Source organism: Mastomys coucha, unplaced genomic scaffold, assembly GCF_008632895.1.
Source record: "Mastomys coucha isolate ucsf_1 unplaced genomic scaffold, UCSF_Mcou_1 pScaffold20, whole genome shotgun sequence".
NCBI classification, from domain to species: Eukaryota; Metazoa; Chordata; class Mammalia; order Rodentia; family Muridae; genus Mastomys; species Mastomys coucha.
Window position 1 is genome coordinate 28,023,551 of NW_022196903.1, and position 26,237 is coordinate 28,049,787.

The following is a 26,237-nucleotide window of genomic DNA, read 5'->3' on the forward strand; positions in this document are numbered from 1 at the left end:
ATATAGGTTGTGTTTAAGTCTATTTACATGAAACCCCCAGAAAAGGCAATTCTATAAATAAAGCATCAGTAAACAAAGTTACCTAGGGCGGAGGTGGAAGCAAGGATAAACCGAAAAGAACTGAAGATCTTACTCAGATTAGGAAAATGTCCTTAAAAGGTTATAATACAACATAGTGCTTATTCTAACAACTATTGAACAGTCTACTTTCCAGACATGTAAATTATCCTCCAGTGAAGTTGTTGGGAGGGGTATTATTTTGGTAATACAATAGATAACACTTTCAAAAGATACTTAGGGCCTTGCATAGTAGCACACGCCTGAAATTCAGCACCATGGAGGCAGACAACAAAGGAACAAGAGTTCAAGGCCAATCTGGGCTGTATAGAAAGACTTGTCTCAAAAAAAAAAAAAGAAAAGATATCTACAAAGTATTTAGGATGCAAAACTTCTAGCATGTGCTTCATGCTTATTACATACCATCACTGCCCTAGTGCTTTACTCACCTAGTCCTTAGCAAGCCTGTGTAGTAAATATTTACATTATCTCTACTATGTAAGTGAGAAAAAAGTACTGCCAGACAAATACTAGGCCCCAGAAGACACAGTCTCACAGCAGCGAAGCTGTTCCAACTCAGCAAGTTCAAGTTTCAAGGTCAATATCAAATAGTTTCAAGGTCAATATCAAATATCCCCTTAGGCATCATACTCAATATCTGATAAGACGAGGTAGCAAAAGGTAGGTCACTGAGGACCTGGGGCTTTGGCCTCAAGTAACAGGATAATGTTCCTGCATCCTGAGATTCTTCTAACTTCCACTTCCTCGGCTATCACTATCAGTATAACCACATAAGCACTCTGTTAAAAGGCCCTAGTGGTAATCCTTTACACTTGTATTTATAAAAACTAATACATATTTGCAAAGCACCTTATCTATATGGCTTCCCTCTCACACTTAACCCCACCCCCTCATTACTGCCCGTATTTCAGAGGGCTCTAGCCAAGTCTCATTTCTCCTCCCCTCTTCACAGAGCTTCCTTTGCCTCTGCTGCCTGGCCTTTGGGCTTCAGGACTCTGACTCAGTTCTTTGCCCTTACTCTCTTACCACCCATGTGCTCATGGTATTCCTAGCAAATGTCTTCAGATTTAAACATCCAAAAGCAATCACTCACCAAATTAATTCTGAATCTCATTTCCTGCCTCAGTTTCCCTAGTGCAGGATAACAGACATTTACTACCACATCCAGCCAAGCCCTTCTTAACTGTTGTTGATATCTTAACTGTTATTGATAAATTCATGAATTCTAAAACCCAGCACCCTGAAAGCCAGGAACAAACATGTTTAACTACTCACTGGACACCTACCCTGGGGCAGACAGAAGCACCTCATACCCAGTGTGTACAAAACAGAACTTGTGCTTGTCAAACTGTCTTCTTCCACTTTCCTAGTTAATGCCACTGTTTCCATCCGGGACCCCAAGTCAGGAAGAGCCTGCCTTTAACACTTCTTATTCTTACCCAAGACTTCCTCAAGCCCAAAATATCAAACAAATGGTTAATACTTCTTCCTTTGTCTCATGTCCCATTTGCTAATTCCCCAAGCTTAGCTTCTAGTTTCTCCCTTTTCGTCACACTCCCAGGTAGCTATATGGTTATTTCTGCTACTGTTGGCTTCCCTCCAGACCCCTTATGGGGTTTCAAGATCTGGTTTGAACATCCAAAAGGAATCACTCCCCAAATTAATTCTTCATTCCATCCAACTATGTCTGCCTAGCAAAACTATGGTTCCTTGTGCTCACTACACCTACTACAAATACTCCACTAACGGAGTATCCTCCGCCCTCTCCACCTTTCCATGACACTGAGCTCCTGTACATCACTGAGTCATTCATTCAATGAATATTCCAAAACACCAAGTACTAACTCAAGCCCCCTGGGACACTTGGGTGAGCCATCTATAACTTAACAGGGCCCAAATTACAGTAGAAGTGAGATAAGGAAGGGAGGATGGCACACAAGAACTGTGCTCCCTGGAGAAAAAGGCCATCTCCTCTCTCAGAGCACCAGTCAAATGAGAAAAGGGAATACCAACAGGCTTCGTCTCCTGAAACCAAAGCCAGCTACATTTTTTCTTGTTGCTTTATTTTGTTTTGTGATTCTAGGGGTTGAGCCAAGAGCCTCCAACCTACCTCAGAACTACATCCCCAGCAACCCCAGGTACATACGCACATACATACATATATAGATACATATATAGATATAGATATAGATATGGGGGAGGGGAGCTGGGTTTTTTACTGTTTGGGGTTGTTTTGGTTTTCACTGTTTTGTTTGCCTGCTTTGCTTGTCTACTTTTGAGACAGTGTCTAAAGCAGTGCAGGTTAGCCTCAACTCAATATGTAGCTGAGAATGACCCTGAACTCCTGACTATCCTGCCTTCACCTCCCATGTACTGGGAAAAGAGACATGTGCCCCAAGTCTGGCTTCGTGTTTTCTGACAACAGCTACTACATATACTTCTGAAATTCATCTACAAAGATGAAAAAAGCTTTGTTAACATTAACTCCAATCCTCTCCATTCCCAGGAGACTCTAACATTCAGTTCCAGGGTGCACAGAGTCCAGCACTGGCTGCCCCAATCTCTAGTCACATGCTCTGGAAGCATCATAGCCCATCAGTCTTCCTACATACAATAAAAGCATACCATTCCCTCTCATAAGAGGAAATGGGTCTTCATTTCTTAAGATTAGGGCTATTTTAAATGATATATATTACATTAAGTGATACGTAATACATTTAATCCATACATACCATATATTTCATAACAATATATTAATGTTACAATATATTCTACATAATTCTGTACTGTTGGGACCAGAGCTCAATGATAGAACACTTGCCTAGCAGACATAAGGACTTGGATTTGATTCTCACCAACTACAAAAATGGTAATATTACATATTATCATTACCATAATATATTTTATTATATAAAGTTCATCAGTTTATATAATTTATACATGCAGTAACTCTTACATTTCTAAATTTCAACCCAAAAATCAAAGAATTATAAAATTAAAATTATATGTAACTATAACTGGTCAGCAACATAAGCCAAAACTCAAGTGGTAGCTATAAACACTGATCTGCGTATTTAATTACACCATCTACTTTCCCTTCAAAATGTATACTATTTTATTTAGCAACTACAAAAAGTCCTTTCAATCCCTAAAGCAGCCTCAAAGCATTGCCCTTCAAATAGAAACAGCTGGCTCAGGAAAGAAGACAGCAGCCTCACTTCCCCAGTGTGGGAGAGATCACAGTTTTGGCCACTGTGGTATATGAGGCCTATAGAATAGCATAACCTACCTGGCAGTTATTCAAATAACTACAGCCATAGACTTCTGTTTCTTCTAGTTCATTCTTAGCACCTGGGCCCAAACATACCATGGAGCTCCTTCTCCATATGGGGCTGAGGATGAGGTCTGCAGTTCTCACCAGCATCTGTGTGGGTCCTAGAGGTGTGTGTAAGACAGTGGTTCTCAACCTTCCTAATACTGCTACCCTTTAGTGAAGTTCCTCATGTTGTGGTGACCCCCAACCATAAAATTACTCTCATGGCTACTTCGTAATTTTGCTATTATTATGAATCATAATGTAAATATCTATGTTTCCTGATGGTCTTAGACAACCCTTGTGAAAGGGTCATTCAACGCATGGGTTGAGAGTTATAGTGTTAAGGTACTGGGTTTTCTTTCCCTATGTGTTTTGGAACATAGAATATGTCTCTCAACCCAGCAGTAAGTATTTGTTACCTTTTTGTTGGTTTTGTGGTTTCTCTAATGCCTCTATACTTGCTCCTTAATGCTATTCTAACATCAACTACACATTTCTCAGGGTAGGTTATGGTCACATGTAGTCAAGCATATATATGTCAAAGAATCCATGATAAGCATAGTACAGAGCTGATAACCCTGCATATGGCAGGGTTGGCTCATGTAGGATCACCCTTCATTTCTTCTCAGGCCTTGGAGGTGCACTGGTGGCCTGAGGCTACGATCCTCCTGAACTCAGGCACTATCAGCTGTCCCAAGTCATACAAGCACAGCAGCCATGCTCAACATTCTCCCCTGATCTCCTCTGGGAAAAGAGGCCCTCACCTGTGAGGCAGCAGACAAGACTGAAAGATGCTGACCAAGGTGATACACACAAGGTGTAGCTATAAAACAGCTGAGCTCTTCTCTGTGATGAAAAACCAACCCAAAGTTGGGTAGAGGCAGGAATCAAAAGTACAACACAAGCTTCAGAAGAGCTGGACAAGCAGCCTCAATAAGAGGAAACTCTCTGGGAAACATATTTGTCCTTAAAGAGGGCACTACATTTGCTGACCCATCTGCTACACATACCTTTCAAGTGCCTCTGGAATCTCTATCCAGATGAATACTAAATGTGAAGTAACACCCCTCTACACATTTATTGATGCCACAAGCTATACCCAGAGGCCTCTGGACTTTGGAGTCCATGGATTATTTCGATGTACACAAAACTGTGTGCTCACTGAAGGCAGAGTCCATACCTTATAAAATTCACAGTGGCCTCTGTAGCTAAAGAACCACAATTACAATAAGGGGTGATCAGACAAGCTGGCCTGTTGACAGAATTAGCTGGTTCTGTCTACCTACCCTATTCAAAGACACTTAAGCAGGCAGAGCTCAGCCACTGGTTGACTCACATCGTGGCCTCCAAAGAGCATTTTATACATATATACACACATATGTATATATATGTATATATGTATATATGTATATGTGTGTATATGTGTATATATATGTGTGTATATATGTATATATAGAATATATATACATGTGTATATATGTATGTGTATATATGTATATGTGTGTGTATATGTATATATGTGTATGTATATGTGTGTATACATACATATGTATGTATATATATACACATATATACACATACACACACACACACACACACACACACACACACACACACACACACACGTGTGTATGTATCAGCTAGTCAACCCACTTAATTATTCTCACCCACTGTCTTAGTCAGGGTTTCTATTCCTGCACAAATACCATGACCAAGAAGCAAGTTGAGGAGGAAAGGGTTTATTCAGCTTACACTTCCACATTGCTGTTGATCACCAAAGGAAGTCAGGACTGGAACTCAAGCAGGTCAGGAAGCAGGAGCTGATGCAGAGACCGTGGAGGGATGTTCCTTACTGGCTTGCTTCCCCTGGCTTGCTCAGCCTGCTCTCTTATAGAACCCAAGACTTCAGCCCAGGGATGGCACCACCCACAAAGGGCCCTACCCCCTTGATCACTAATTGAGAAAATGCCTTACAGCTGGATCTCATGGAGGCACTTCCCCAACTAAAGCTCCCTTCTCTGTGATAACTCCAGCCTGTGTCAAGTTGACACACAAAACCAGCCAGTACACCTACTATGCTTGATCTTATCCAAAATGTACAAACATCCCACCCACTGATCCAGAGCTCAGCATTTTTTCAGACACAGAAGGCTGAGTAAGAAGCACAAACGATAAAGTCTTCTGCCCTCAGAGAGGAAAGCTCAAGTTATCTTTGAGGTGGTGAATGAGGGAGTCACATGACACAGAACAGTTCACAACTTCAGCCCCTAACAGTTTTCAGATGTCTCTATATGTTTCTCATCAAATTGATTACCAATGCAATTGTTTCTCTTGATTTTCCCCTCCACAAAGGAACAGGTCATTTTCTGTGACCACCAGTTACCTGCTACCTTTTTAAGGCATGACTCCCATAAACAAAGGAGATGAAATGGGATGGCAGGGAAAACACACAGACTCATTTCTGTAAAACATTTCCTTTTCAGTTCACATGTAGCTTGCTACTGTGTTCTGAATCCTAGAAAGCTTAAGATGGCCCAAGACATTCACAGACCCCACAGTTGTAAGGGACCAATTCTTTATCAGCTAACTAAATCACTCACAGTCCCTATGGCTAACCAAATAAATGTATAACCCTCACTAACACTGAAGAACCCTCTACAGCACCCAACATTAAGAAATCTCTTCAATTAGAGGCTCTCAACTACCAACATCTGCCAAAGCACGAAGGTGTACATGGCGCTGAGTGACTCCTGTGAATGTCAGCTTGCAGCTTCAAGGCCAGTTGCAGAGATTTGTTATGCCAGAAACAGCGATAGGTATAACTTTGAAAATGATACTCACTGAAATTGACATTTGCTCTGAAAGAGTTCACTCACAGCTCTGATGTTTTAGATAAAGTTATAAAAGACCGGGTTCTGAGCACACTTTCCAAGCAGGCACAGCAGGTGGACACAAAAATCCTATTAAGCACATGTAATGTGAGTAATACAAGTACGTGTTTTTCTATCACTAGAAAATTTATTTGAGACTTAGAGAGAGTGCAAGGCAAGAAGATAATCCTTCAGTCCATATGAGTAATTCCATATGCAAAATTGAAACCAGGTGTAAGAATACAGGCTGTTTTACAGAGGGGGAAAAAAAAACTAGTAACAGCTCAAAATAAGGGAAAAAGAGCATATGTAATACCATAAAAAAAGTAGTGCCTGCCAACAAGAAGAAACTTGAAACTTGACACTGTTTCAAGTTGTAGGTCCGTTAAATACAAGCCATAAGCATCTCAGCTAGGAAAATATGGATCCTCATGATCTATCAATAAATGCAGCCTGCCTAGTGAGTTTTCTGTTGCTCACTAAATGCTAGTCTTATAAAGATAACTGAAGATGAAGTAGCTATCCTCATCAATGGAACAGAACACAAACTGGTTTCCCAGAAGTGAATACTGAATTACTTACTAGTATACTCTTAATTTTTTCAAGTGATGACTCTAAACATTATAAAATTGATCAAAATTGGAAAAAGCAGCCGGGCGGTGGTGGCGCACGCCTTTAATCCTAGCACTTGGGAGGCGGAGGCAGGCGGATTTCCGAGTTCGAGGCCAGCCTGGTCTACATAGTGAGTACCAGGACAGCCGGGGTTACAGAGAGAAACCCTGTCTCGAAAAAAAAAAAAAAAAAAAAAAAAAAAAAAAAAATTGGAAAAAGCTTCTTCAGCCAAGTTGCATTAACCCACAAAATCCAAAACTGAAGTTTGGGCCCCATCTGTCCATGTTTTAGCAACTGCCCAAAGACAAAACCTTGCTTTCACGCTAAGAATACTGCTCTCATGCCTGGAAAGCAAAGCCAAGAAAAGCATCAAGAGCAGCTAAAAGAAATTTACAAGACTTGCACAGGGAATGATTGGATCTCAGGAGCCTCAGTCTACCCCTGTAAGGGTCTCACACTGGGGCATAACATGCTCTCCTGTTTAGATATTTTGGGTTTAAGCTTCAGCTCTCCTGCGGAACTCCAAGCCTAGATACACGACTAGGTACATACACATAGTCACACTCTCATTAATATGCAGTTACAGTGAAACACCAGAGGAGGAAATGCAATTAAAGGTGACTTGTCCATGCCATAAGCCATACTAAATCCTACAAAGATCTGAACCCAGGTTTGTTTGATTCCAATGCACTTCCAAAGAACTTTGTAATTTTAAATGTGAAAGGAACCCTATCATAATGGTGATTGCTTACTTATAAATCTACAAAGCAGCTTGGAAATATATAGATCAATGGTACAGTGTTTGTCTAGCACATGTGAGGGACTGTTCAATTCCCAGCACCTCAAATATTAATAATAATAATGATGATAATAAACTAAAAGCTTACAATTCAACAGGTGTTTTACATACCTTATCCTCTTATCCTAAACAAAGGAAGTGATAACATTCCACTTTATGAATGAGGATGTATTATCCGAGAAGTGACTTGTCCAGAGTCACAAGCTAATTAAAAATGTCAACTTAATTCCAAGTTGGCTTTCTCCTGTCCATAACCTCAGGGAACTCCAAATGGCTCCAAGTCCTCTCAATTCAACAGCATACCCGTTTTGGGAAAAGCTGCAACAGGCTATATTTTGTTCTCAAAAAAAATAAATAAATAAAACTGACATGCGACTTCTGAGCTAGAAAAAAAATAAAGAGATCTGAGAGATGTGCTCAGCTCCACCAGTCTGAAAAACAAGAAAACTGAATGAAGCTCAAGGAGATTACAGGCAATCCTTGAAAAGACCAGAAGCAAGGAGAACCTTGCCAAGGGCATTTGAAGAAGAGCTGCATACAAATCAAAATGAGCCTGCCTGTGCCTGGACTGTAACAATAGAAATAAAATGTATCTGAAAAAGGAAGCTTATGTCTAGTGGTGTGGCTGAAGGACATAGTTTTTTTTTTTTTTTAAAGTTTACAGAAGTTCTTTAAAACAATCTCACCACTTGAATGGAATACCTATTGTACCGCCCTGCCTATCACTCTAACCTATCTGATATTGTATCTACGTCTCTATGCTATGCCCCAACTCTTTCAATTTATATCATTGGCCTGTCTGTGATGAAACATGAGGAGATGGACTTAATGCATTTTTCTGAACAAAATCTTCTCACCTGAAATATACTTTCTTCTTATTATTTTTTTTTTAAGTTTTCACTCTCTAGTGTGGAACATTCAAAGCCTTTTATCAACTTCCTTGGGTTTTTTTTTTCTCCATTTCTATATAAAACTCAAGTTTGCAGTAATTCATGTCTTACTACAAAAAGTACCAGCTAATCCACAAGAGGCAAAGAGTTCTATCACTAGGATAGTAAGAATTGCTGGTCACAGACCCAAACTCAGTTCATCAGTCTGGAGTTTCTAATTAAGAAAACTTTAATAAGTTCTTTTCAAAGTAACAAATTTCAAAGGCAAATTTTTTTTCAAACAGTTAAAATGTTTCTCAAGTTTTATTTCCTTGTAACTCTTACATAGTTAATTGATTAAGAGTAGTGGTGGTGGCGCATGCCTTTAATCCCAGCACTTGGGAGGCAGAGGCAGGTGGATTTCTGGTCTACAGAGTGAGTTCCAGGACAGCCAGGGCTATACAGAGAAACCCTGTCTCGAAATAAACCAAGAGTAGTTGTGTAAAAACAACAGACAGAAAATATAAAGTACTCTAAAACCTTCCAAAGCCATAGTGCTTTATTTACTAGGTACAAGTAAGTGTACTTTTCAAACCGTGAAGCTCCAAAGTCAGGGGCAAAGGAGACAAAGTTGTTAGTGTGTATACTAACACCCTAGAGGAAACTCAAGTTTTCAGTGTATGTATCAGCTACAGGCAGGAGGCATTTATGAGGTCTCTACAACGAATTCCTTAGAACTGTCTTAGTTCTACAACCTTGAAGGACTGCAAACGGACCTCCGCCCCTAGCAGGCTGGCAGTTGTAGGCCGGTATAGTAACTGGGCCAGGTTCAAAACTTAGGCCAACAAACCACAGGGGAGGTGCCTGGGAAAACGACATTATCAAGTGGAAGGAAAAGAGCCAGAAGCCAGAAATTAGCAGCAGGGTCAGGAATGACTTGAACGCATGAGTATGTGTTGGAGGAAGGGGGTGATACCAGAGGAGGGACAAGGAATAACAGGCAAATTAAGAGTAATCCTTAAAACACCAATTCACTCTGAGAGAGAAAGGTGCGCGGAAAAGAAGGGCTCGGGTCCTGTACAGGAGGCACACACACCGGCACAGTGAAGCAAGAGTTTTAATAAAATCCTGCAACTAGTGAGCAAGGACGACTGTGGTGACCGGGCACCACCACCCCAGCACAGTGCAAGGCTCCTGGCACACAACCAAGAACTTTTCTCTGAATGGAGGTTCCGAGTCTTGAAACTACGAACTTCTTCCCAGAGACCCAGACTTCTAGCGGGACAGGAGGGCGGGCCGAGAGCGGAGAAAGCAGGTGCAGCTGTCCCACGCACGTCTCGGCGCTGGGATCCGAGTTCAAAGGCTGCCCTCCGCCCTCCCACGGCACTCACCCGGATGCCCTTCACCACGGTGATGTTCTCGTTCTCGTCCGCCTCGAAGGTGACCCGGCGGGTGCTAGCGGTCCCGCCCATGGCTCCTGCTTCTGTCCCCGCAGAGTCTGAGGCGTGGACCTACGAGCAGGTCAGGACCCACGCGCACACTTGCGCGTGAAAGTCCGGGACGCTTCTCTTGCGGGGCAGGAGCAAGGCCACGACCTCAAAAAGCAAGGAGAAGGCGCCGGTCCCAAAAGCCCGCCTCCTCCGGTCACGTGCCAGAAGTAGGGCGCCTCGGGTTAGCCCAGGAAGAAAGCTGCCCGCCTCTTATCGGAAGGTGCAGTAGGATTGGCTGGGCTGGACCCGGATGCTATGGCAACAGGTGGTGCTTAACAGGGCTTCCGGAGCCTCTAAGGATAATGGGAAGTGTAGTCTCGATCTGGAGCGGTAGACGCTGTGACAGGTCTCACTCCCTATGCTATAAAGTGAGCAGAGCAGTCTGGGAGTTGTAGTCTTGATGGCCCTGGAGGCGTCCTACTGGTCTACTTTCAAGGAAGTTTGTTCACCCAACCAGTTTTGCAGTTTACTTTAGAATCTTGGGTCAGTTAAGTAAATACAGGCTCTCAAAACTAGATATGGAAGATGCAGTCCCCTAAACAAGCAATTTTTATATTCCAATTCACAAACCTTTAACAACTAAACTTATGATTTTGCCATTTGGTCTTTAAAAGGGACCTAAACTACATTTGCTTATGTTCCTATCTTTTGGCTTAGGTATTTGTCAGTCTGTGTGAAATGCAACTCTTAATGTAGGGCTTTCGAATCTACATGCAAAACTATACAGGAAAAATTATTTACACAAAGATACAGACAGAACACTGCTTCCCACATTTGTGTCTCCTATCTACTTACATAAGATCACAGGGTGATTAGGTAAAGAAGAGTAATCAATTCATGGAGGAATATATTTGGTTTTGTTGTTGTTTGGTTGGTTTTGTTTTTTGTTTGTTTGTTTGCTTGTTTGCTTCTAAACTCTCTTGCTAAAGATACAGTATGATCTTAGATTTATGGATCCAGAAAAGTAATCTTTAATTTAGAAATTGGATGGATGGGGCTGCAGATGTATGTGCAATGCCCCAGGCCTGAGCTATGTGAGGGAGGAGAAAAAAAACAAAAGGGAAGAAGGAGAGTGGGGGAGACAGGGAAGGGAAGGAGGTGGAGGGGAGGGGACAGAACTATCGAAACAAAAATACCTTTTTTCAATTCGCCCTTTGAACATGGAAAGACACAAAACAAAGTATACCATGGCATCCTCCTATGCCAAAGGCTTCCACAACATTGAAGAAATATTTTTGAGCTTCAGTTATTTATCAGTATGTCAGAATCTGTACAGCAGACACTGTGTCTCTCCCATTGCTATATCACGGTATACAGTAGCAGTGTCCCTTCATCTCATTATATAGTTCTTTTCAACATATGTGCTCTAAATCATGTGATATTCTCCTACAGTTCTGAGATTGTCTGCTCCTTTCCTTGTCCTCACGTTACATCACAGTTGAACTTGCTTCTGTCGAGAACCCAAGTACACAGGGATTGCCATTCCTTACCTTATGTTCTCCCCACCCACAAACACAATCTCCTCACTTCCTACCCCATATTCAGTGTGAATTGGAGGGTGCTACATACAGCAGTTGCTCAGTACATACTTACAAAATTAGAGGCTTCCATGCAGAGAGTGGAGAGGTAAAAGGACCACTTTTGTTAACAAGGATGAAGGCCAAGCCTGAGAAGGCAGTGAATGCCTTCCTTCCGTTAGGTAGAGCACAAAAAGCACCTAGGTGCTCTCCTCAGCAAAGGATCCAGAATGCTCCCAAACTCCTAGTGTATTACAAGCAACACTAAAGAAATCTTCTTTTAAAAAATTTAAAACATCTTAGGGCTGGTGAGATGGCTCAGCGGGTAAGAGCACTGATTGTTCTTCCAAAGGTCCTGAGTTCAAATCCTAGCAACCACATGGTGGCTCACAACCACCCATAATGAGATCTGATGCCCTCTTCTGGTGCATCTGAAGACAGCTACAGTGTACTTATTTGTAATAATAAATAAATTGTAAAAAAAAAAAAAAAAAAAAAAGCATCTTATGGGAGTGTTGTGGGATTTCCCACAGTGACAATACCATTCTCCCCAGGCCAGTTCCAAGGCCCATCATTCCTACCATCTCTTCCTGAGCTATTGAGAACCAATGGTCTCCCCTTCTCTCTGACTCTAGCTTCTTCATGGCCATGTAACACAAAGGCAGCATTCTAAAGCCAGAAACGTAGGAGGGAGAATGCAAAGGTTGGCTTGAATGAAAAACAGAACTCAAACTTGAACTACTTAGATTCCATCTCCCTTTTCTCTATTTTTGGCATCAAGTCCTCAAGTTTCAATGTGAAATTCACAGCGCACAAGAGGAAAAGCAGAGCAGCTTGGTTAATGAGTCTGAACTGGGAAACATCACGACAAGACTAGAGAGAGGTGACACAGGAACTGTAAGCAAAATAAAAACATCCAGATGGAAAGAAAGAAGCAAAACTGCCTCTGTTATACATGTCATGATCCTATAAATAGAAAAAAATCTCAAAGAATCTACTAAAAAAAAAGTAATGTTTTAAAGTTCATCAAGATTGCAGAATATAAGTTCAAAAAACTTCCTGTGTATCTCTATACACTATAACTAGCAAGCCAGAAGGAAAATGAAGAAATCAAATCCATCAGGAATAGCATCAAAAATAGCTCAAATGTCCACTTATTGATAAATGGATAAACATGACTCAGCATTTCCAGGTAATGGAATAGTATTGAATAATAAAAAGGTACAAAGTGCTGGGATATGCTACAATATGGAAGAACCACAGTATTATGTCATAACATGAAACATTAAGCCAGGGGCTAAAGAGAAGGCTCAGTAGTTAAGAGCCCTTGATGCTCAGGTTCAGTTCCCAGAACCCATGTGACAACTCATAACTGCTAGTATCTCAAGTTCTCAAGAAGAAGACCCCTCTTCTGAGCTCTGCAGGCACCAGGCATACACTTGCAACTCAGACAGACAGACAGACAAGACACAATACACACTTGATATAAATAAATGTATTTTTAACTCTTCCCAAGAAAAACCTCAGACACATAAAAACTATATATTATGTGATCCCTTTTAAGTGTACAGAATAAGCAAATCTATGGAAAGCAAAAGTAGATTGGGTTTACAGGCCTGGGAGGGTGAGTAGAAGATAGAGTTTTAATTGGTACAATGTTTCATTGCAGAGCTGTTAATAGAAACAGGCTAAAATTAGTTCATGGTGATGGTTCTACAACTCTACCAATACACTAAAACTGCCCATTTTGTGCACTTAAAATAATCTTTTTTGACATGTAAGTTCACATTAATAAAGAAGGACAGAAACTTATTTAGCATTCAGTAAAGTCAAATGTGAAAGTCTTTTAATAAATAGGTGAGACTTGAGACAGAGATCAGTGGCAGAACATTTGGCCAGCATGGACAAAGCTGTAGTCTCAGCATCAAAAAGAGTGTGCTGAGTAAGGAGCTGGCTGTAACCATAGGGACCCAAGTTCAAATCCCTAGCACCCACATTAGAAGCTAGGAGAGAAGGTGAAACACTGTGATGCAGTTCCAAGGGCTCCTTAGTTGGCCAGTTCAGCTGAAAGGATGAGTTGCAGATTCAGTGAAGAGACCTTGTCTCAAAAATCTAAGGTAGAGAAGCTATTGAGGAAGACATCAGGATATCAAACGCTGGCCTCCATATGTACCCATTCAGGCTCGCTCTCTCTCTCTCTCTCTCTCTCTCTCTCTCTCTCTCTCTCTCTCTCTCTCTCTCTCTCTCCCCTCTGTATCTGCCTCTCTCTCTCTCTGTACTTCTGTACTCTCTCTGTATCTCTTCCTGTCCTACTGCTGCTGCTTCTACCGTATTACAAATGTAGTTACCTACATAAAATCAAATCAGTCAAAATCCCAGCATGGGTGACAAAAGGTACATAAGGACCTAGATAAGGAGTTATTGGCAAGTGACTGCTTCTAGGGAAGGAAGAGTCCTTCCCCCTCAGTTGAGTGGCCCCAGGTATGTTGTCCACAGCCCACTAGACAGCCTCTCAGCTGTGTACATAATGGCAGCCCTAACTGGACTCAGTGAGTTATATGTTTTTTTTTTCAAAAAGAATTATTTTTAAAAAGAGGACATGAAATTTGAAGAATCATGTGAGAGGATCTGAAGGTGTAGCTAAAGGTGGAGAGTGGGGGATAAATATGATCAAAATACATTGTATAGATGTAAGATAATTTAAAGAATATATAAAAATGTTTTTAATAAATGAGGATCATTGATTAGTAGAATAAAAGTCTATGAAGAGACCAGCATGAAGTGAGTTACAGCTTAGTCCCACAACTCAAGATACTCATGCCTCGCGAGGTTTCCAGAGTTTCTTAGGACATCTTAGAAGTTCTTTATAATGGCTGGTCTTAACTAGGCTCCTGCTTGCCCTCCAGCTCCTCTCTGCCTGCTCCTGACATAACAATAGCTCTACCAAAGGCTCTCCTTAAGCATAAGCCTACCCAAACATCAGCAGAGCAACCCAGGACTCCCCTCAGCCTCCTCCCCAGAAACGGAGTCCAAGGAGGAGTGAAAGAGAACAACATCATCCTTTGTAGCATAGGCAGGATCCAGGTAGCTTAGTTCTTCACAAATCTTAGCCACTGTGATAGCTAAGCTTGATTGTCAACTTGATTGGATTGGTAATCAAGTAAGAGACACACTCTGGGTGGGTCAGTGAGGATATTTCTGGGGGAAGTAAGGGCAAAAGCACTCCTCTGGTGTGTGTGTGTGTGTGTGTGGCGGGGGACACATTCTAGAAGATGCCCAGATACAAAGAGGTCAGAGGGAACAGCTAGTGATTCTTCTCCTGATCACCTTTCCTCCTTGCCATCGTGTGCTTCCACTCTGTTGCTGGCACTGCTGTGGTCATATTTGCTGACACTTGAGCCCAGCTTCTTTCTTCCACTGTGGACTGAAGACCAGGATAAGATGGCTGAGAATTCCTTGCAGCTGAGCAGCTACATATTTCTTTGTTTTACCTTTATACAGACAGCTGTTGTTGGACTACCCAGACCACACTGTGTAAGCCAATCTATTAAATAACCTTTGTTGTAGGTTTGCCATAGGTTATGTTCCTCTAGAGAAGCATCTGTCAACCTCTGGGTCACTAGACCTTTGGGGGTTCCATATGAGATATCCTGCATACCAGATATTTACATTTCAATTCATAGTAGCAGCAAAATTACAGTTATAAAGTAGCAATAAAAAAATCTATGGTTGTAGGTCATCACAACATAAAGAATTGTATTAAAGAGTCACAGCATTAGGATGATTGAGAACCACTGTCCTAGAGAATCCTAACTAATACAGCCTCTAAAAAAGTAGTGCTCCAACTCTTCGTTTGGTGTCATTTCTTACTTTTCTACCACATCAAACCCTGGGAAGAAAGAGAGAAGAGGAAGGGGGCATCAGGAAGGGGGGAGGGAAGAAGAGAGGAGGGAAGGAAGAAAGAAAAGGAGAGAGAGAGAAGGAGGGAGGAATGAAGGGAGGAAGGGATGGAGGCACAGAAAGAAAGAGAAGAGAGGAGGGAGGGGAGAGAATGATGGAAGGGGGAAAAGGAAGGAGAAGGAAAGAAAAGGAAGAAAAGAGAAGCAGGGGAGAGAAACAAGGAAGAATGGAGGGAGAGAGGGGGTGGGAAGAGATTGTTTCCCATCATTCTTTCCCCTGGGGTAGGGAAGTAAGGGTGGAAAACAGCCATCTAGACTTGTAAACCATTCCACGGGGATGCAAGACATTTCCAGTGGGAAGAAAGCAGGTAGCATACACTCTGATTTGTCAATCCCCAACTTTCAAGCATAAATTGTTAAAAGCAAAATCTTCTCTTCAGCTTTTCCCTTAGAAGTCCCTTGACTGTCCCTAATCACTGGGCCAGGAGTATAGGGAGACAGCAGAGGCAAAGGTGAAAGAACAATGCCTGAGGAGGTAGATAGCCCAGGTCCTGGTCCCTGGCCAGCAGAGCTAATGAGTGTGTTCTTCATCACACTACAAGAGCCCTCTCATAGCTCTTAAAGGGCACTGCAGCTCCACAGCAGAGCACTTGGAATCGATGGTTCTGCCTGAAATTGAATGTAGATATACCAATCTTTCTTTCTGAGCTAGAAATTGAAGCAGTTGCCCTGACATTAGTCATGTACTTAGAGAGACAATTAAACACAGTCCTTGAAACCAGGATGATGCTAGAAAATCTAGGCCATATAGTTGCCATAGTTATAGCTAGCCAATTAAAAATCACTGGGAAGAGCTACTATGGGTGGATTCAGTCAAGATGAGCACATGCTGAAACTATGGACTAGGACATGATTGATGGGCTGTCACCGAGCCCCAGCTTTCAAACTCCTCCCATCTATTATTATACCAAAAACCATATGAAAACAGAAAAAATCTAAATAGTCATTCTCCCTGCGTGTGAGCATTTGCGTGTGTGCGAATGCACATGTGCTCCTGTGACATATTTGGAATATAAGAATTTTAAGTAGTACATTTAAGGAGATTACAAACTCAAAATAGCATAAAACAAGTCGCAATAAGTGAGTGGCATTACCAAGTACAGGATAAAGATGTGGCTTTTGGCATATAATGTATCAGTAACAGCACAAACAACAGTCTTCACTGAGCTATCCATGAATTGAGTAAAATTATGAGAGAGCAGTCTCTCACTTCTCAAGAATCTCTCTATCCATCTCCAGCTTCCAGTAGCTAGAACCTTCACTGGTAATGTCTGGCTCATAATAAACTGTATATTCTGTGCCTTTGCCTTCCAATAGGGTGAGCCCTGGTGGCTATTCTGCTTAACAGACACCACTTAACACTATATAGCTAAAATAAATTCTGCACATGGCCCATACTCTTGACAATGCCCCACGATTTCCTGGTATGCCCGGCATAAAGTTTATTCTAGAGCAAAGCCCTTACACAGTTTATAGCTGGTTTCTAAGCAGCCACTTTCTGTCACTGCCTGGATACTCCTCTACGTGGCCTTTTTCATTTTTATAGGTTTTCCCTGACATCTCATTTCTTTTCTCTTCTCTGTATGCTCATCAAATTATAGTGGCTGGAATATTGCGTGTTGGGGTAAGGACGTGGAAGGAGGGGTTGACGGGGAGAAGTGAGCACAGACGGGGAGAAACAAACCCTGCCTAGCTCCTATCTCTTTCAAACTCGAGCCCTGCCAAGGTCCCAAGGCCCCTCTGATTTCCTTTGCACAGGATTAGAGTGATCATCTCTGACGAGCTGAGCATAAGTCAGAAGAGACTCATCTCTCATCCCTATCCCTTAAACAAGCACAAACATTCCATCTGTCATCTCTCTTGAATGGCTTCTCTGGCCTTGATGAATTTTCAAGCCATTTTTACTTGAGAGCACAGGGACCTTCTCCTAACCCTTTAACAATATCTACCTGTCATGGAATTTGAGAGATTTCAGAAATGCAGGCTGTTAGCCTCTTTACTTCCAAATAACAAATGCTTGAAATGCATCAAGGTTATCTGAGCCCTTCTGCTGAGAGGTTGGACAGCAGAGAAATGCATGTTTACTGATGCTAATACTGTAGAAATAGCAGCCGTGCACACTAAGATGCTGGTACCTGGGATGCTTGTTTCGCTGCTGTCCCACCTCAGGACCATCCACGATGTGCATGTGGCTGATCTTCCAATGCTAGTGAAACTCAGTTTGGCTTCCATATTCCAAAGCAAACTCTTGTCCCCAACACTCAATACTCTAGCTGCTATAGTTTGACAAGCAAATGGAGAGAAGAAAAGAATCCCAACCCTTAGCCCAGAACAGGAGATTGGACAGTGTATTCTCATGATGGAACTCATGGGATTTGAAGTGGAAATAATCTTTACAACCATCTGATCTTTTTTCAAAATTTTCATTTTTTTAAAATGTTACTTTTAATCATACATACATTTGGAGGGGTGTGTGCATGTGAATTAAAAATCCCACACAGACCAGAAGAAGGTGTCGAACCCCCTAGTGCTGGAATTTCAGGCAGTTATAAACAGCCCAGCATGGGCAGCTGGGCACTGAACTCCAGTCCTCCACAAGAGCAATATGCACTCATAACTGCTGAACGGTATCTCCCCAGTCCCCAGCCCTCATTTTATTTTGCAGATGATGGAGCTCACACCCAGAGAAAAAAACTGAGCTGTTCAGTGAGTCCATGATGCCCGGTGACATCAGAGCCATTCAGTCTACTACTTTGCCACCACCTCCAATTCCTCGCTGATGGAAACTGCCCTCAGGAGCCTCACCAGCCGGAATTCTGAGGCCTGATAAAGGACACTGCAGCAGCCACTGGAACCAAGGGAGATGAGATTAATAAATGGAGATTGAAGTGGAAGTTTCTGGATATGTCCATGTGATGCAGACTCACGTGGTGTTTTGCCAAGGCAAGATCCATGGGAGGGCCCAGGATGTGTGGAGAGAGTATAAAGAGGAATCAATGGACAGTGATGAGGCGCTTGCATAGCTAGCCTTGCAATGCTCCATTGGCCTGTGTCTTTGCTCATCTTCACAACTTTGAGAGAGGCACTGAAGAGAACTTCTGGTATCTGGTCACTCCCACTGACTTGTGCTCATTTGGCAGAGGCCTGACTTTTCTGCTGCTGATTTGTGTTTGGCATCATGACACTACTGACTGGACTGCTGGTATCCTGATAAATGGAGATTGGAATTGTCCCAGAGAACTACTTCTAAACAAATCCACATCCCTTTATGCTATTTACCATCTTTTCTCCCCTACCCTTGAAGGATGGGCTAGAAGGGGCAGGGGTTGAAGCATCTGAGAATCCTTATTAAAAGTAGGTCTTTAAAAATCTAAGCCTCTAGGACATGGCAATGGTATACAGTTGTGCGGTGCAGATATAGGCCTTAGCTACAAGAGTGACAGGTCCAGTATAAAGCCAGGTCCCTCCCCTGTGGGACCCCAGAGGCTTCACACAATTCATCAACTAATCATGCAGTCCCATTTCAGGGAATACACACACACACACACACACACACACACACACACACACACATCAGATACAAGAACTTAAGTCTACCAAAAACATATAGAGCAGTGGTTCTGAACCTTCCTAATGCTGCTTTAATACAGTTTCTCATGTTGTAGTGACCCCCAGCCATAGAATTATTTTCATGGCTAATTCATAACTGTAATATTGTTACTGTTATGAATTATAATGTAGATATTTGGTATACAGAATGGTCTTTGGAAACCCCTGTGAAAGAGTCATTTGACTCCTCCCAAAGGGGTTCAAGACCCACAGGTTGAGAAATACTGATAGTGGACCATCCATCATTCATTCAAACCCCAAGGCAGCAAACAATGCAAGGGCTCACTGATCTAAGAGTGGCACAATGGTGATATATTTGCACAAGGAAAGGCCTTACCACAGTGGAACCAAAAGAAAACAAAGCACGCAAGTACTGTTAAAATTAACATAGCTGAATATGATAGGAATACTGCTGAGCCAATGGAAGAAAATACAAAACAACACATGTTGCATAAGGCCATGAGCATCGTGTTAAGAACAGGGCAAAGCCTACAGGTGGTGCTCATGGGCCAAAGAGCTAGATCGATTTGACCAAGGGTGTGGGATCAGTCACAACCACACACGGAGGGGACAAGAACATTGAAAACATACCTTATTAGGCAGTGAGCTGGCTCAACCCATAAAAGTGCTTGCTGTCGAGACTGACAACCTGAGTTTGATTCCACCGACCCACACGTAAGATGTAAGAGAAACTGATTCACTCAAGTTGTCCTCTGACTTCCACGTAAGTATTGTGGCATACACTCGTGCAAGTGCACACACACACACACACACACACACACACACACACACAAAACTGACAGTAAAAGACTTCAGGAAGTATTTACCTTTGTGAGTGGAGCTCATCTAGCAAGAGCATCAAGGAAGCTTTTGCTATGTCACAGAGGTTCTAGTCACTAGCTGTGTGTCTCCTGCATCATGTGCATATCTGCAAAAATTTATGAAGCTCTATATTTAAAATTCGTTCACCTGTCCACAAATAAGATGTAAGCAATACTTCAATTAACGATTTTTTTTTTTTTTAAATTTAGAGGTAGAGAGAAAGCAAGACAGAGAGATCTGTTTGGGAGAATATGTCTTCGGGGATGATTGAATCTTCTACTGGAAAGTTGAGAGTCATGGTACTTTATAATTAACAAGAACATTCTAGGTCTATTATAGTCATTCACCTGTGAAAAGAGAATCGGAAGATGGAAAAGAGGACCCATGGGACAGATGTGTCCCAAATCATCCCAAATTGAAGGAAATGTCACAGAGAAACTTGAAGCAGGGGCATGCTGGAGTCAGTGCCCACACCCAGTGACACTTAGCTGATGTAGATGATTTGGATACAGCATCTTGGCAATTTGAAATTGATGAATGTGGGAATAGCTTCACCATGGAAGACAAACATTATAAAGCTGAACTTGAATTTTCTTTTCGGCCTGGTTATTTAACAGTTGGTAATCCATGTGATGGTGCCAGGATCACATAGATATCCAAGCGTAAATAGAGTATCCCTTATGTTTTCAGGTTTCACATTTATGGATCCAAAGAAGTTATCAAAAATATTTTGGAGAGGGTAAAGAGATGAGCCAATGTTTAATAGTGTTTATGGCTCTTCCAAGGGACCCAAGCTTAGTTCTTAGTACAAGAATGAGCAGGTCATAATAGTGTGTAATTCCATCTCAAGGGATTCATAGTCCTCTGGCACTTGCACTCACATGCATGGGGGAGCATGCATGTGTATGTGTGGTAGGGTTTGTACCCCCCCACACACACACACACATACTGCTGAGTTGCACTGCTGCTGCAGAAGGGACTGTGTGACATAGTTCCTGTCCCTGGAGCAGAACCATCAGGGCATGGGTCTCCACAAGTGCTGATTCTTGCTAGGTATAAGGCTTGTTTGTATAATAATGTGTGTAATTTACTTTATATTTCTTCTTTGGGAAATATTCTTCCGCCAAGGTTAATGACTCCATGATAATTGAAACAGTATGTGCCTGGGAGGCAAAGGTGTGTCTAATGTCCTCAGCAAAATGGTAAATGCTGTGACCTTCAAGACAGCCTTTAAGGCTGTGGGAAAGAACTCTGAAAACATGAGTTCAAGAATGTATAATTTCTCAATTATGCAAAATATAAGGGTGAAATTTGAATTGTATGAGGGGCTTCACAGACCTAAAAAAACAAAGGCAGCTTAATTAATGAGCCAGCTTGTCAGAAAGATACATAGGCAGGCAGATTCCTGAGTTCAAGGTCAGCCAGGGAATTTAGTTCCAGGCATGGTGGGAATGATGATCTCGGTAGGATCCTACCAGCTAGCTTATTGCTTGTGCTTACAATGGCAGGCAGATCTCTAAATTCATTTGCTATGTTAAAAAATATACTTGCTACAGGGCAATGGTGGAGCACGCCTTTAATCCCAGCACTTGGGAGGCAGAGGCAGGCGGATTTCTGAGTTCGAGGCCAGCCTGGTCTACAGAGTGAGTTCCAGGATAGCCAGGGCTACACAGAGAAACCCTGTCTCGAAAATAAAAATATATACTTGCTGTCTCTAGGAATCAAGGGGCTAAGGCCATAAAATGCTGATTCATAATCAAAAAGGAACCTGGGTAAACAATTGAATTGATATGTAAATAAAAGATTGGACTTTGATCTGTGAGAGCTGAGTTCTCTACACAGCTGACTAGAGAGCCAGCTCAAAGTAGAACACAGAGCTAGCTGTCAGCATGTACCCATAATTAACTTTAAGTCACTTTTTCCAATGCTCCCAAATATACCTTCCTCAGAACCGCTCTTCAAGCCTCCAGGCCAAGGCTGGTCCTTGGCAACATACTTTAAAAATTATATATATATATATATATATATATATATATATATGTGTGTGTGTGTGTGTGTGTGTGTGTGTGTGTGTGTGTGTGTGTATGTATGTTGTGTATATGTATATATATGTGTGTATATGTATGTGTGTGTATACATATATACACATATACATATATATATATGAGATTACCCCATCCTCAACTCCACTCAAGGATGGGAGTAAGGCTCAGAACATAAACTTATTGAACGACTCTCCTGGTTCCTCTAGGAGTGCAATAGGCCTTTTTGGGAAAGCTTCTGGGATAGATACCCATTGCACAGGTAGGAGTACATACCCTCAGGCATTTGCTCACCTAAGAAGTCTGCATTAAAAAAGAGCTAAAAGGAAAGAATACAGCAATAAACTGGAGACTGCAACAGCTCAGTCCCAGGCCTGTGTCTTCTCTGCTCTAAGTTGCCACACAAAGCAAAGTATGATAAGCCACTTTACCTTCTGCTTGCCAAGTTACTGACATTTACCATAGGGTTGTCATTCATTGCACAAGGACAGGCCTCTCTATTAGCTGGTCCCACTGGATGCCAGCATAGGATTTGGGAACTGACTGGAGGTTGGGGTGGGAACTTTAGGACCCTGAACTTAGACAGGAACTATATAGAATGAGTTGGAATCAGAGGACCTATTTGTCAGCATTACTTCTTGACATCTGGTAAATGGCAGAATATATCATTTATTCTCAAGACAGGCCATGAGGAAGAGACTTCTCAAAGAGGAATGGATTCTAAATGTGGAGGCTGCTAAAAACAAAGATAGCCTTGGCTTAGCTCCCCTTTCCCCCACATTATTCATAGAAACATCTAAGGGAGGGAATTCCTTACTGCAGGGATGTTATGTATTTTAGTTAAAGCAGTTGACATAGAGAACATCTGAAGTTTACTAAAAAGTGAGGCAGTGGCTGTGTTTTCCTAGCCAGGTTTATTTCTTCTTGAATTCAAATGCACCATTGTATTTCCAACTTCATATTTTATTTTGTTGTTTATGTTTCAGATATTTATATTACCTACATCAATTCTATTTTTAACTCCTTAATTTGGAATTATTTATAAACTGTTATCCTATTTTCTTTAGTCTTTCATAAGTAGCTTCTGTTTATTAAAATAACATGTGTTTGTTACAGTAAATGTAGATAAATAAAACATTAACAATAAAAACTATCTATAATACCAACTACCCATATCTATCTTTTGCTAATATATTTGAAATATAAAAATACATTTTTTTATCTTCAAGATAAATGAGGTCATAAAGTACATACTGTTATTTAGCCTTCTGAGCTTTTGCTTATTGTAAACCTTATTTCTGTGTCATTAAATACTGTTTTATAATAGTTTTTAACTATATAATTACACAATATCTTTAGGTGTAATATTTTCCTTCATCTATCAAATGTCCTACTTACTGCATTTTAGAGTTTTACTGAAGTTTAGAAATTTAAGCCCTAATTTTTAAAAATAGATTATTAATGATTGATTAAACTTTGTTACATTTATTCATTTACTTGAGAGGTATGGCACATATGTCATAGTGTTCAGTGAGGTCAGGGGACAACTTGTGGGAGTCTGTTCTCTCCTTCCACCCATTAAGTTCCAGGGATGGAATGCAGGTCTTCAGGCTTGGCAGCAGGAGTTCTTACCTACTAAGTCATCTCACTGACCTGATGAAAATTCTACATGCACCTCACTGTGCATATCTATAGCTATCTCTTAAGCATAAATCCCTAGTAATGAAATTTCAGGGAAAATGACTATATGCATACGGTGATGTCTCTTGGGTGTTGCCTATTTGCTGAAACAATCTACATTCCATATGTGGGACATAAGGTGATTGCTACTTAATACTATCATTTTTTTAAGTGTTACAGCTTGATAAGTAAAAATCAATAGTTCATCAGTTTGCATTCATCTTATTATTAGTGAGTCTGAACATTTTTTCCGCATACATTATTACTTGGATTTCTTCATATGTAAACCCATGCTCTTCATCATTGCTAAAATACACTTTAATTATCACTTTTAAACTTAGTATTATTTAACCTCTACTTTTTAACTGATTAATCTTCAAAATGTATATTTAATGTAATTGATTTTATAACAATCAATTGTAATTTGGTTTATTTTTATGGCTTTTTCTTTCAAACTATTTTATATCTACTTTAACTGGTAATCCTTCAAATTTGTTCTTAATTGTTGTAATTGATATCTAATTTAAGTCTTTCTAAATACTTGCTTCAATCGTTTTATTGCCTTATATAATCCATCTTTTTCCATCCTTGTATCTGTTGAAAATCCCTCCTGCTTTTAAACATCTGTTTTAATGAATGTGAAATCAGAGGACAAAACAGGGAGGGAAATATTGCAAGGATGGGGAGACCATGACCCTGAAGGAATTTGAAGTACCTTCCTTCTCCTGAGGTTAAATTTCTACTGGACTTCCTTCCCCCTAAAGGCAGGGGAGCCAGCCCTTTCCTGAGGGTAACAGCCTGCCTATGTATATAAAGGAAGATGTTCCCTGGGATTACACTCAGCCTGTTCACTGGCAACCCTGAGATGACAAGGATCCCCTGACACACAGAGCTACTGCATTTGGAGCAAGCTGATTCTTGTCACCAGTGACCTGTGAGAAAGCAGGGCAAGGTAGGCAGGAGTAACATCTATAGAATGCCCTGTATAAACTGCCCACTTCTGATTAGTGACAAGAAAGTAGAGGGTCACATTCAGTGACCACCTTTCCATGTCTTCCCTCAACCCCATACACTATGAGCTTCTTGGAGGCAGGGCCTGGATCTCATTCAACTTTATACTCAGCCTATACTGGGTCCATAGCCTTTGTCAATAAAGTACAAAAATTTAGCCCAGGCATGGTGACGCACATCTGCAATCGCAGAATGTAGGAGATATAGGCAGGAGGATCAGAAGTTCCTCAACTGTAGCGTAAGTTCAAGGCTAGCCTGGGCTACATGAGAACCTGTCTAAAAAATAACAACAAAAGAAAAGCTAATGTGACTGAAGTATGTGACTCTGTTATGAAGAACCAGAAGAATGATGGAGTCAGACATCAATTTATAATCTCAGTTTTCTTATCAGTGAAGTAGAACCTAAACCGAGACCTTGGCTGTTAGATCTATCTGTAGATCTCCTCATTATTAGAAAAGGGATAAGACCTAGCCTGTCTACTTTGAAACTGTAAACTAAGGATAACCTCTTGACTATTATGAAGATGTCAGAAGAGTATTTTTGGTCAGTTAAGAGTAAGTTGGAAGTTTAATGGGAGATGAAATGATGAAAACAGAGTCCCTCCATTTCTCACCTTACTCATAGGCCTGGGCACTCAGCAGCAAGCTCTGCTTGTATCTCCCATTACCATATCCAGGCAGTCTACACGGAGGCCATGGGTTAAAATGGCTTCAATTCATTCTCTTTTAGTGGGTGCCAGTAGCATCACCAGGGTTCTTCTGGAACACAGAGGTAGTAGACAGAGACACATGGGTGATAGATATAGAAATAAATGTATAGATACCGATACAGACACAGGTACAGATCTACACATAGATATGATACACACACATTGTTACGTGTCTGCTACCGTGGATTGATGCAAATGTTTATTTCAAGGAGTTGGCATGTGTGACTGTGGGAGATGGCAAATCAGACACCTAAGCTTTGACTTCTGCCATGGGAGCTGCTGCTGAGTTTTGGTTCAGTACTAAGGATCGAACACAGGGCTTCACACATGCTAGGTAAATGTTCTACCACCAAACCAAATCCCAAGCCTTTTTCAGTGTTTGAGACAGGGTCTCACTAAGTCACCCAAGCTGACCTCGAGCTCACTCTGCAGACCAGCCTTGCCTTCACCATGTCTGGGATTATAGACCTGCACCAGCAAAAGTCTGGAAGCAAAAGTCTTTGCTTCCCTTAAGGCCTTCCACCCTGTGGGACTTCCCTTTTTTTTTTTTTTTTTTTGGTTTTTTTGAGATGGGGTTTCTCTGTGTAGCCCTGGCTGTCCTGTCCTGGAACTCACTCTGTAGACTAGGCTGGCTTTGAACTCAGAATCCGCCTGCCTCTGCCTCCCAAACGCTGGGATTAAAGGTGGGTGCCACCACTGTCCAGCTTCACTTCTTTTCTTAAAGGGCATACCCTGTAGATATGAGCTGCACCTTTATTGATGCCTCTACAGCAATACCTTGGTCAATGTTTGAATAACTAGATAGTATCACCCAATGAAGTTGACCATTAGGCCAGTGTAGCTGGCACCTCCT

General features: G+C 41.4%; 1 protein-coding gene across 2 annotated transcripts in view; it reads right to left on the bottom strand.

Moving 5' to 3' along the window:
* Chchd3 (coiled-coil-helix-coiled-coil-helix domain containing 3) overlaps positions 1–10,190 on the bottom strand; it is a 276,351-nt gene extending 266,161 nt beyond the window's left edge. Inside the window, exon 1 of one of the 2 annotated variants that reach the window (XM_031381451.1) lies at positions 9,936–10,190. In XM_031381451.1, coding sequence (XP_031237311.1) covers positions 9,936–10,016 — 81 coding nt within the window. In that variant the 5' untranslated portion in view covers positions 10,017–10,190. The remainder of the gene's footprint in view (positions 1–9,935) is intronic. The other variant, XM_031381452.1, reaches the window with a different exon arrangement.
* Positions 10,191–26,237: the final 16,047 nt, after the last annotated feature.